The sequence below is a fragment of the Gopherus evgoodei genome, chromosome 22, assembly GCF_007399415.2.
Source record: "Gopherus evgoodei ecotype Sinaloan lineage chromosome 22, rGopEvg1_v1.p, whole genome shotgun sequence".
In the NCBI taxonomy this organism is placed as follows: Eukaryota; Metazoa; Chordata; order Testudines; family Testudinidae; genus Gopherus; species Gopherus evgoodei.
In genome coordinates, this window is record NC_044343.1 from 1,194,073 (window position 1) to 1,206,752 (window position 12,680).

Here is a 12,680-nt window from a genome sequence, read left to right on the forward strand (position 1 = left end):
GATGGCTGCTGTAATTTCATTGGGTGTTACTGGTCCAGCTTCTATTTCTAATTTAGTGTTGGCATTTCTCAAACCTGTGCATAATCATCAGCTCTGTACAAGCAGCAAAGAGTCCCCTGGCACCTTATAGACTAACAGACGTCTGTTAGTCTATAAGGTGCCACAGGACTCTTTGCTGCTTTTACAGATCCAGACTAACACGGCTACCCCTCTGATACTTGACACCATGCAAGGCACTGCATTTAGCCGTATGGAGTGGAAATCCATCAACCTCATGAAGAAACTTGCACAAATACAGACAGATATCATCTTCCTTTCCAAATGCAAACGGATGGACATCATACCAAATGGACTAAAGTTAAAAAATCCACTGCTAACTACATACTACACAGACCACAGTGAGAGATTATGCCATACTCTATCAAAGAAACTGAGGAACCACCTGATCAGCATCCTATACAGCAAACAGGAAAACATCAAAAAAGAGCTCTCTAACCTGGAAACTCTCATTAATAACCAACGTCTGTTAGTCTATAAGGTGCCACAGGATTCTTTGCTGCTTTTACAGATCCAGACTAACACAGCTAGCCCTTGGATACTTGACAGCTCTGTACAGTTTAATATTCTTTCCGTTGTCTGGCTTGTTCTTCAGATGTTTTCAGCATCTATCCATGAGAGTCCCTGAAGAGCATCACAAGGGATAGTCTGGTTCTTCCAGAGAGGTTTTTCAATAATCTGTAGAGATGCTTGAAAGTTTCCCTTCTGTGCTTCTGCAACCTCCTGAATCCAGACATTTCTCTCTTGCCTGCATCTCTCCTTTATTTCTTTGTCCCTGTCTCTGTCTTTTGCATCCACCTTTCAGTGTTCTGCCAGTCTTGCACTGTTCCTTTTTTGCCTTCAGAGCTTTGTCAGTCATTGCTCACGTTCCAGATGTAATCCATGCATCTTCCTTCTGCCTCCTTCAGTGGCCCACTACTTCCTCTGCTGTCTCAACTACCATTTTCTGTCAGTTTGACCATCTGTCTTCCAGTTTTTCATCAGCCGGGTCTTGTAAAGCACTGGAATATTTGCTAAGTGCAATCTGATGTGTGTTTCTTTGTCCTTGAACTTCTCTATTGCTGTAGCACTCCTGTTGCCCATCTTTGTGATCTTTTTTGAGTCTACGTTGTAACATGGCTACTAAAAGATAATGATCTGAGCAAACATCTGCCCGTCTGCTGATTCTGACATCCTTCAAAGAAGATGCCCATCTGTTACTTTATACACTCATGGTCTATCTGATTAACAGTCACGTTGTCTGGTGGTCTTCCTGTCAGCTTGGGAGTACTCTTGTGCTGGAAGAGACAGCCTCCTCTCTTACAGGGGTTTGTGCCACAGAGGTTCAAGAGCCGTTTGCTGTTATCAGCTTGGATGCCTTCTGCTGCTGAGACCCTGACTTCTTTCCAGTCAGTAGAGTTGTTGCCATTTTGTGCTTGGAAGTCTCGCCTGTCATCAGCTTGATGTTGTAGTTAGGCACGACATCCAGGACTGCTGCGCCTGCTTGTAGACTGAATCCTTTTCACTGTTGCTTGCTGTGTGTTTGGTGCACGTCCTTGGATTATTGTTCCCTTGACATGTCTTGTTTCAACTTGGTGGTTGTTCTGTCTTTCACTGGCTCCCAAGCCAGCAGGATTTTCACTGTGATGTTGTCCAGCATAATTCCTACGCTTCTTTTCTGTGTTCCTCCCGAGTCGACTATTGTAGCACCTTCAGATATCATCTTCCCACTCCCTGCCCATCTCGTCCCACTATTACACCAAGTACGGTCAGATGGTATTTTTTCATTTCTCTTGTAACCTGTGCCAGCTTTGCTGCACCGTACAAAGTAGGTACATTCCACCTGCCTAGTCTTGTTACAGCTTTGGTCATTAGGATTCCATGTCTCAAGATCTCAGCTTCCTTTTGGCTTTCACTAAGCTCTGTCAGATTTGGGTTTTGAGTGTCCTCTGCACCCACTTCCCCAGGTTTTGGTTTAACTCTTTCTGTGCAGTAAAGTTTTAGCTGAATGGGTTGCAAACCTAACTGCAGAACCCTCCTCTTTTATCCAGGCCTGGGACCAGCACTGTGGCTAACAGTGGCAAAGTTCTCAAAAAGAAAAACAGCAACAACAAAAAGAACCCCCACATGTACAGCTTAAAAATCATGAGATTTTGTTACAATCTCATGATTCTTGGACATTTCGTGTTGGAGACTCCCTGTTAAGGGGATTACTGGGGGATCCCAGCACCCAGGGACACAGCCCATGGGTCTGATTCCAAGATGGTGAGCCTTCCTGGATTTGCAGGCTGCAATGCCTGTCCTCTGTGCTGTAAAAGCTGATATAGGGATAAGTTAGAAGATTGCCATGGTATAGCCATGGTTATAGCACAGTGATTCCTTTGCTTGGATTGGATTCTCGAATAGCTTTCCAGCTAGAAAAGTTTCTCCGCTCCCTCCTGGCTCTGTTGCACCCTTGATTTCTTGCTCCTGCTTTCCACATCCTTTGTTTAAAGAAGGCTCTCCAGATTTAACCTCTGGCGGGGGAGGTAGTCGCCAAAGTCCTAGTGGTTGAATATAGAGATGGAGCGCAGCTGAAAGGGGAAACGGATGCTGTAGCTGTCTTTTTATGGAGCAAAAGCCAACACAGCTTCACCAGTGGTGTGTCTGCAGCTGTGGCAATAGGGCATGCTAGTCCTTCGGGCTCACAGGTTTCAGAGCAAAGTGGTTTAAAGTTAGACCATAAACAACAGTGATTTACTGCATTTTTTTTGGTTACAACAGTGAATTTGGGAACCATCAAACTCTCATTTATGGGCATGAAACGACTTGGCAGTTTCTTTTTTGCTTCCTCTTTGTTAGGTCCTTTTGGCTCTTTTTTATTCTTATTTGCTGGATATTGACTGTCTGTGAGCTCCATCCTTCCCTAGGTCCAGCTGGAATTGCAAGTGGGACCTGGGGGAGACCAGTCTCCTGTTAAATACAGTCACGCCAGCCCTCTTCAAAAGCATTCGAGAGGCCATGCTCTCCCCTTTTGCTGGGCTCGTCATGCTCTGGTCTGTTATATCAGAGGTGCTGAGCTCGGGGGCTGGCTCTCCTCTGGGGCTCTCCTTCATGGATTGGGGTTCCATGGTTGTAAAGCAAAGCACTTGGACTGTTGAGATGGTTTATAAATCCCAAAGCCTTATAAACATCTGCACTCCCTTCGCTTTGGGATCTGGGAGCTGTGCAACAATGACACTGTTTTCCCTTTCTAGCTGCCGGAGCAGTAACAGGAAAAGCCTGGTGGTGGGAACGCCGTCTCCAACCCTCTCACGGCCTCTGTCCCCTCTCTCTGTGCCTACAGGTAGGGAAGGTCTGAGCTCTGGGGAGCAGGCTATGCACCTGCAGTGGTATTATCCTGGTTACTTTGGAAGGGCAATGCATGGCCCTAAGGCATCTTGAAGGCAGCTTGCTGGCACCTTCAGTCCTTGCAAGATCCTTCGTTGGAAGGACTGGAGAGGCAACACCAAGTTGCTCTTGTGGTTTTTTTTTCTTATTCAGATTATTATGAAATCCCTTCTCGGTGGTGCATGTGCTGTGTGCCAGCAGTGTTGGTTTCTCTATTTTAGCAGTAACCTGGGTCTCAGCTCCTTGGGACGGGTGTGTGTGTTGGACTTAAGGTTTGTATCTATTGCAGAGTGGCAGCTGCACATGACATGGGTTAATAAATAAAGATAGGAGTGGGGGGAGGCCATGTTTTAACTTTGTCCTTTTAGCAGTTGTCGTGACAGTGACAGGGACAGTTACCTTCCCATAGGATGTCTCCTGTCTTCAGGGAATGGGTTTATTTTCCAATAGGAATATAAGAAATCTTTACATCACAATTTACTTTGTGACCCGAACCTTAAGTAACCCCTGCTGTCAGAGGCGAAATCCCAGACAACAAGCCAATGGGCTGGATCAGATGTTGCATTAACTTCTCTCTCTCTGTCTGCAGCTGGGAGCAGCCCCTTGGATAGCCCACGAAACTTCTCCACTAGCACATCTGTCAACTTTCCCTTTGCTCGCAGGTAAGCTGGGGCTTGCTTCCTTCTTCCCTCTCCTCCTCCCAACAGAGAAAGTAAATACCAGCAGACAGTGTTGGACTGAGAGAGGAGTGAAAGAATCAGCTCTCATTTACAGTATTGCTTTCATGGCAAAAGGTGGTGCAGTGGGTAATTGCTGGCTGCTGCCTTTCACCTTCAGAGAGCATTGTCCGCATGGTGCACGTGCTTATGAGTGAGAGTGTGCTTGGGCGTCTCATCATGTTCTTTAATTAATCCGTGGTGCAGCTCAGTATGATGATCTGTCTCTGAACAAGAGTTGCCCATGGCTGGAGTAAAAGGGCCAGGGGGATTTGCAGGGCTTGGACTGAGGAGGTCCAGTGGCAGAGTCACTGCACAAACCCTGCCTGCTTTGCACCTGTCTCAAGCCAGAACTAACATAACAGAGCAAAACTCTTTATTTTGGGTTCTGGGCGGGTGTTTAGAGACAGCGCCAGCTGGGTAGGAAGGGGAGGCCCTCTTTCCTGAGTCCCTTCAAAGCACTTCATCCCCAGAGTTCTGCTGTGTGCAGATTTCCCCCCTTAGCTCTTTGGAGACTGCGTGAGCTGTGATGCCTGCTAGAGCTGCCACTGTTCCCACAAACAGAGAGAATATGGTAACCCGTGAGCATAGGAAACGACAGCAAGCCTGGGAGTGTGGTTCTCGGTTACCATCTTGTTCTTTTTTTCCTTCTTTCCTCTGCCACTGTGTCTCGCTCCCTCCTCCTGGCTGATATTCTCCCATCACCCTGCAGTCATGCTGCTCGGACTGACAGGTAATTATGAGAAGGAACCAAGCCTTTCCAGAGAGAGGTGCGGAATGGAGGGGGCCTGTGTTCAGTGGGTAATGCCTGCTCCACTTTGACGTGTCCCTTGTCTCTGTGTGCTTGTCCTGAGCATAACCCCCATTGTGGCAGTGCCCGATTTAATCAGTCTGTGACTGGCCTCCATAATTCTCTGTGGCTCCAGGAACAGACACGACTCTGTTCCCCTCATGTGGCCGTTGGCCAGGAGTCCAGACCCAAATTCTGCCCCACTTTAAAACTTCTCACCAGATTATAAACAGTGTTCTGGATTCTAAACAGCTGCTCCTCTGAAATCTACAGCTAGGTCACAGGAATAATCGCCAATGCATGTGCAGGGTGGAGATGGGAACAGCTCTTTCCAGGCCCTGCTGGGCTAATGCCATTAACCTCCCTGGTGTACCTAGGCAGAAATAAACAACCAGGAGGTCAGGTTTAATTTCAAGAATCATTAGGGAAAATGGGAAGTGTTAACTCCTTGTCTACCGAATGGGAAAGAGCTAGGATGGAGCAAATGAGACTTTGTTCTCAAGCGGCTAATGATGGGAAAACAGAAAAATGATAATGCCAGCAACGTACGAGGGTGAGCCGGCTCCTGATGCGAGAGCCCTTGGCACTGCTAAAGGCCTTATTGTGGGGGCTTGGCCAATTCTCCTAAGTTATCCCGGCAAGCTGCTGGGATAACGCAGGAATGTTCTGTAATATTTTCATAAGTCCTATGCGTGCCTCAGTTTCCCTCTGTACTTTGTATTGGTACCCAGCGAAGGTAAAAGGGTCAAGTCTGCTCTTGGGGACAGCACAGGACATGAGGTCCCCTTGCTGGCTGGGCTGTAGTGAATAAGCTCCTTAAGAAACTGGTTGAAACTGACCCAAATCAGCAGAGGTCCAGCAGGACAATGGAAGCCCCAAGGACAGAGCAAAGCTCTGGGACAGGGTGGGGATGAACTCAGCATGGCCCTGCCTGGAGGTGAAGGACTGGGAGGTGACGGCAGGGGATAAAGAACAGGCTTCTGGAAGAAGCTGGCAGCTTTCTCCTGGGACTGGCTAAGGAGTCTGAGAGAGAGAGGGCCTGTGATGGAATTCGCTGCAGTTTGGCTGGTGGATTGCTCTGGCTTGGCTGGAATGAACCATTTTCACCTTCATTTCTCTGCTAATCTAAGGACTCCCAGTGCCGCGTTCCAGTTGACTAATTAACCCTACTGTGTTTGAAAAACACCATGTGGTATCCTGCACATCCTAGCTGCAGTGCCTCACTCCTTGGGGCATGTACAAGTCTCGAAGCAGGAGTCTCTCAGTTGGACCCCCTGAGCAGAAGTCACAGCATGAAGCAGGATGGCTGAAGCCCAGAGGCTCAGTCTCAAAGGCAGTGAGGCTGCATGGCCGTTCCTGAAGGAACAGTGAGAGTCCTTGGTGGTCTGCATACGATGGGAGTCCTCTAAGAGACTGTTTAAAAGCTGGGGCATAGCACCAAGCCTGTGGATCCATGACAGCTGGGTTAGGCAGATGGGGAAGCTGAGACCAGAGAGGTGAAGTGACATAGGAATGTAGAGCCCTGGGCTAGGCTCCAAAGCCCTTGGTCTACTAGAAAACACTCCCAGCAAAAATACCCGTCTAAGTTTTAAATTTCTGGCATCTTGTTTATAGCGTGGGCGGGGAGGGGGTGCGTCCATTGTGCATGTTCACTTTTCATACACCCGTAGGAATCGTGCTGTTCTGCAGAATAAAATCCCAGGGGCCCAAATCTGACTCTCATTAAAAATCCCAACTTAATGTTTTTCCCCTCCCTAAGTGAATTTGTTGAAGTGCAGTCATGGAAGGAACACAGAATAGAGCTGTCACATGGAGTTGTCGCCCCGCTCACTGACTGAGAACAGCACCAGTTCACAGGGACACGTGCACGAGTTTGTCCCTCTGCTGCAGCAGGGGACATAACCTAGTTTCTAGGATTCTGGCATTACATTCCCCTCAGCCATAAAATTAATTGTACAAAGTCATTGTTATTTACGTGAAGTGATATCAAAATACACTTGGCATAAGAGGCTTTGGATTGCAGCTGGCTGGGCCAGAGCGAGGTGCCTGTTCCTGCCCACAGCACTTTGACATTCATTGTTCCTTTGTTTGCATTTAAACAAAGTTTTCACTGTGTGATCCATGTGTTTCCTATTGCAGGGCTGATGGCAGAAGGTGGTCACTGGCTTCACTACCCTCGTCTGGCTATGGGACTAACACCCCCAGTTCCACTGTCTCGGTAAAGCTATCCAGTAACAGGAGAGGAAAATAGTGGCTGCCTGGTGTGCCTGCCTCGGTTTCCCTTTCAGTTGTTCCCAGAAATAATCTAAACACTCCTTGAGTATAAATACAGCCCTTGGAGGGTTAATTTAATACAAACAAAAGCCCTTTGTGTACAAACTGTAACAACAGAAGTCCCCACAGTCCATACATGAACCTCAGCGTCTCTCACCACGCTCTCCTCTCTGGTATGGTGCTCGTGTCCCTCCCCATGCCTCGTGCCTGGGCTTCAGCTGCTCTAAGGTCCTCTGGCTTCAGCTCTACAGCCCAGAGAGCCAGCAGGCTAGCCCCATCTGGTCTCCCAGCCCTTCTCAGCTTCCCGGCTCTGGCTCTCTGGCACTGGAAGGTGGGCTGGGTGGCCCCCTCCACTGGCTTCCTGACCATTCCTCCCTCTTTCTCGGTAGGGCCTCGTGATCCCTCATGATTCTCAAGTCTCTGGTCCCTAGTGCCCTCACCTGACTCACCCAATCTGTCTCCTCAGGCCCAGGTGCCTCTTTTAATCCTAACTGGGATTCAGAGACTCTGGACTCTCCTCCCTCCGAAGGGGCCAGTGCCACCATGTGACATAGGGTTTAAATCTCCCCTGAGTTTCGTAGTCTCCATTCCTCAACATTGCATTCTCTGGGGCTTCTCTGCATGGCCAGATGTTTTGTTCAGATGTTATTTTTACAGTGTGCTTCTGAGTTAGCTGCAGCACTTTGTAGGTGGCGAGTTCTTTTTCTGCAAATGAATCCTGGGGGCTGCATGGCTGGGTTGGGATGTACTGTGGAGCTGTTTGGGGAGCCCAGAGCTGTACCAGAAGAGGATGCTACAGACAAGGACTGAGGGTCTGTAGGGAGCTTGAATAGCAGAGGAGTCGCAGGTCAGATCTGTCAGTGCCTGATCTCATGTTGTGGTGGCGAATGCAATCCATTTTTCACACTTATGTGCAGCAAATTTGGGAGCGTTTGTAAAAAGCAAGGCCCACAGGCTGCCCATCAGTATTTCCAGTCTAGTAAAGGGGTCCGAGGCAGCTGTTTCTAATGAACTCTCTGTTTCCGTCCTGCTCCAATGGAGGAATTTAGCTTGCTCCTAACTGCTTGCATTTGTTGTTCTATCCAGTCGTCTTCATCCTCTCAGGAGCGGTTGCACCAGTTACCGTACCAGCCCACCCTGGATGAGCTGCATTTCCTCTCTAAGCATTTCCGCAGCACAGAGTGTGTCACGGACGAGGAGGGGCGCCGTTCCCCCTGCCTGCGGCCACGATCCAGGAGCCTCAGGTATCCAAAGCGTCCGGCTGCCTCGGGCTTTTGAAAACGCATGGACACGTGCATGCATGTGTGTGTGTGCACACGTGTGTGTACGTGTGCTAGATTTTGTGTTGGATGCCTGTAAATGATGCTGGTGAAGGAGGCATTTCATTGTCCTAGGCACTGCCAGACAGGAGCAGGCCCATCTCTTTCTGACGCAGGCTGGCACGTGCAGCTTCAGAGGAAGGTGCAAGATGCCCCCTAGTAGACAGTTATGGAATAGCCTGGTCACAGGTTGGCTGTACCACTAATGCTGACCACCATTCTAACTCTCTGCTCTCCGTTAGAGTCTGGTGGTGTGAAACTTGGTACTGCTTATGCTTTACTACACAGACACTGTTCTACAGAAATGCCACTGCTTTCCCTGCAGAGCTTCCACGAATGGAAAATGGCAGGAGTTTGATTCCAAAGCACAGTGCAGTAAATCTCACACTAATCCTTTTGGTGCTCCCGGGCCTCTCGGGAGGCTGTTGTCTGTACTTGGTGTACCGGCCATACACAAGTCTGCTAGCTTCAGGCTTTTGTTACTGGAAACTGTTTACACCTGAGACGCAGGCTCCTGAAGCTGAGATTACAGAAGCTTTGTTTGAAGTTGTTATGTTTGTTTTGTGTCCCGCCGTTGTGACTCATATCTTCACGCTGACCCTTGGGTGGGTCACAGCACACTGAGAGGTAAATTCTCAACTGATCCTAAAATCAGATCAGGGCATACCTGAAAATCTGTCCTTGCAGACCCTGCTGCAGGTTAGGATCAAAGTCAAGAGGCCAGGAATCAGACTTACTGTTGAAAGATTTAAAAAAATCTGTTTATGTAACTAGATCTAGAAGCATTGTGTGTATTAAATAAAAGCTAAGTGCTCTGGGTACATCTGTTTGCAATGCCTTTTTTCTTCCCTCACCCCCGTTCTCCACAACCATTGCTTTTTCAGACCCAGAACCGCAAGCAGGTGTACAGCATTCTCACAGATTTCATGCAGTGTATTTGTGTGTAGATGCATCTGTCTGTTCCCTTCTTGTGCATAGGCATATTGCATGAAATTCACAAGAAAGGTCCAGCATGGGAGTGCAGCAGAGAAGTACAAGCCAGAGTGCCTGGCAGCTCCTCCTCAACTTTTGCAACTTAAAATAGACTAAACATGCAGACCTCCTGAGTCTGACAGTGCCCCTTCCTAAACTTGTTGTGCATTGGAATGTCACGTTTCCATTCATTGGTTTGTTCTCCAGTTGTCAAGTTCAGCAAGTTTGCATCCTTACAGGGAATATTTCAGTTAAATACCTTTTCCCGTTGTCGAATATGTTTAGAGGCCTCATTTGTAACCAGGCTTCCCTGGGTTCTTATTGGGCGAGAGCTGTAATTGGTCCTGGGCCTTGTCGCCTGAAATTTCATTAAAATTAGATTAATTATCTCAAGGGCTTTACAAGTGGATGAATGTTTTACCAAAGAAATGCTAGCTGTATGGCTGCCATCACTTGTACATAGCACGTACAAAGAGTCCCTTGCTAAGCTGTGGCTTACTTCTTAGTCACTGAAATGAGAACAGGGAGAGAGTTGAAACTGGTTTTGAGCTTGGCATTTGTTATATCTTGGTTAACGAGTTGGTGGCTGCTCCCTGTAACTGGCTTTGTGTAACAGGATTAAGATTCTGGTGGCGGCGTTGTGGCCAAGGGGGAAAGGAGGGTCCGCTGAATTCACTGGTGGGCTAAAACAGATAAACAGTTCACATGAAGATCCCTCTGTGCCCTGCAAAAAACAAAACTCAGCTTTTTGCTGCCAGCAGTGAAAAGGCAACTACAGCAGCAGCTCAAGAGACCCCGGCTGTCTGTCACACTGCTGGCCTGCTCACAGTTGGCTGTGGTCTAGGCATCTCTCCAGTGGTGTTATACTTTGCTGGGACTGGGGCAGGAATTATAACCCCAAGGGAAAACAAAAGGACAAGCCCTTTCTTTAATGGACGCATTAGTTTCTCAGCTCTGGAGACCTAGATTCAAAGCTACCTTGGCTTATAAATGTCATGAGTTTGGAGGTCGGAGTAGCTTATTGCAGACAGTTATTCAGATCAGACAGCTGCCAGGCGGTCTCTTTTGTCGGCCAGTCTCTCCTCCTGGAGAGCTCTGTGGTAGACTAACAGGTAGGGGTGCCGATGGGGGATGGTCCGCAAGTCAGGAATGACGAGCAGTTCCAGAGGGGAAGCTTCAGGGGCAGCAGTGAGTTGTGTTGCTGTTGGTGCCATTGAGGTGCGTTGGGGAGCCGTATTTGGGGGTGGAGATGCCTGTCGGGATGCTGAGTGCTTGGTGTGAATGTGCTTTAATGGCTTGTGAAACGTGGCAGTTGACTATAAAACAAAGTGTGATGAGTCTCCAGAGGCACTTAAGACTGCACAAACCCATAATTACCTGGTTTTCTGAAGATAAACCTGTTCTTTCCCCCGCAGCCCTGGACGAACAAGTGGAGCTTTTGATAATGAGATTGTTATGATGAATCACGTCTACAAGGAACGATTCCCGAAGGTAACTGCCCGAAGCTCAGAAAGATGATTCCAACATAATGTGTCTTTGGCTTTTCAGTAGTTCAGTCCCCAGCAAAATCATTTCTGTTCTTTGTCCTGGGACACAAAGTTACCTTACGGGGCGGTATATGAGGGGGCTGGAAACCTGGTAATTCACTGGGGAGAGAGCAGAAGATTCATAATGTCCTCTCCTGGTCACCATGGAGCATGTGTTACTGCAGCAACATGAAACTGTCTCAGTAACAGTCTCTGGAGACCACTTCTTGGTTAAAACAATGTCCATGTGAACACGTGAATATGGTGCTGAGATTTTCAAATGAAACAATATTAGTGCAGTTGCAGCACAGTCTAAAATAGCGAGACATAATATCACAAAATCAAGGAAATTCTCATTCTGGCTGTTTGTACAGCTGCACTGGTCCTAGGGGGCCATGGCACAGCTCAAAGTCGCATACATAAGAGGAACATTCTTTCCAGCACATCCCTAATGTGAGGATTAGTACAACTATTTTGTACGCTGCTGGCATGCTGCAGTCATAAAGGACAGCCCAGTGCATGCCAGCCTCTGGTTCTGTGCTAGCTGGGATCCAGGCTTATGTGCTGAATTGCTTGGGCACAGCAGCTCAGAGTTAACATAGCTTCCAGCAGCAGGCTTTTCCATTTTGTCAGCTGACAATTTCCCAGCTGCGAGCCTGCTCGGGGAGATAATAAACAAAGCAACTAGCCCCTTTGTTTTCATCCTTCCTGTGGTTTCATATGTTTCTACTTAAAGTTTTATGTGGGGAAAGAGCTGGTAACTGCTGAGTGCCAGATCACTTGGAAATGACCTATCTCTGATGCACTGTCATACTGAGAGGCCTGTGCTGCAGCTACGAGTGTTTGGACCACAAGGGCCTGCTCTGCAATCTTCTCAGAAGGATGGTCAGGAATGGCCGCGCTCTCTCTCTCTCACTCACTCGCTAAATGAACACAGGCTTGGGTGTGCACTGGGGCTTTTAGCCAGTTGAGGTCGCTGCACCTGTGCAAACCACAGGGCCAGAGCCTCGCGTGGTGTAAACTGCCATAGCTCCAAGTTCACTCCAGCTGAGGATGTGGCCCCTAGTGTAAGTGTGCTTCGCTTATGCAGGTCATGGCTTGCCCTGGGGCAGCGCACTTGCAGTAGGAGTTTGCACAGGGTCAGCTGTGCTGATGGCTAACACCACGGATGTAAAGCTCATGGTCTCAGTCTCGCTGTAGTCATCTCCTGCTCTGCCCTGCAGTGCCACAGCGCATATGGAGGAGCGCCTGCAGGGGACCATCACTAGCTGCTCGTCGAGCAGTATGCCTGCCCCTTGCTGATTGGCGTGCTGGGGTTCATCCACCATCAGATCATTGAGCTGGCCCGAGACTGCCTGGCCAAGTCCCAACAAGCTCTCATCACCACACGCTTACTTCATGGAGCTGCAGGAGAAATGGAGAAATTGCTCCTACTATGTGATGTTGAGGTGTTCTCACAATCCCCCCTCCTCCCAACTCTGGCCCGCCACTGACACTGGCTGTTTGGTGACCTGGACATTTCCCTCGTTCTCTGTAGGCCCAGGAGCGTTCAGAGAGTGAGGAAGTGAGGTTCATTGACCAGCTGGTCAGGAAGCTGCTGCTAATAATATCCCGCCCTGCCGCCTTCTGGAGTGCTTGGTAAGTAGTACTGCGTGCCCTGCCAGGCTGTGCGCATATG

General features: G+C 48.5%; 1 protein-coding gene across 1 annotated transcript in view; it reads left to right on the forward strand.

Annotated features, from left to right (window-relative positions):
* The window catches only part of MAST3 (microtubule associated serine/threonine kinase 3), a 63,659-nt gene that overhangs the window by 27,130 nt on the left and 23,849 nt on the right, over positions 1–12,680 (forward strand). Inside the window, 10 exon segments of the mRNA XM_030540252.1 lie at positions 3,273–3,361; positions 3,995–4,067; positions 7,051–7,129; positions 8,272–8,429; positions 10,892–10,968; positions 12,228–12,289; positions 12,292–12,393; positions 12,395–12,439; positions 12,540–12,618; positions 12,621–12,640. Coding sequence (XP_030396112.1) covers positions 3,273–3,361; positions 3,995–4,067; positions 7,051–7,129; positions 8,272–8,429; positions 10,892–10,968; positions 12,228–12,289; positions 12,292–12,393; positions 12,395–12,439; positions 12,540–12,618; positions 12,621–12,640 — 784 coding nt within the window.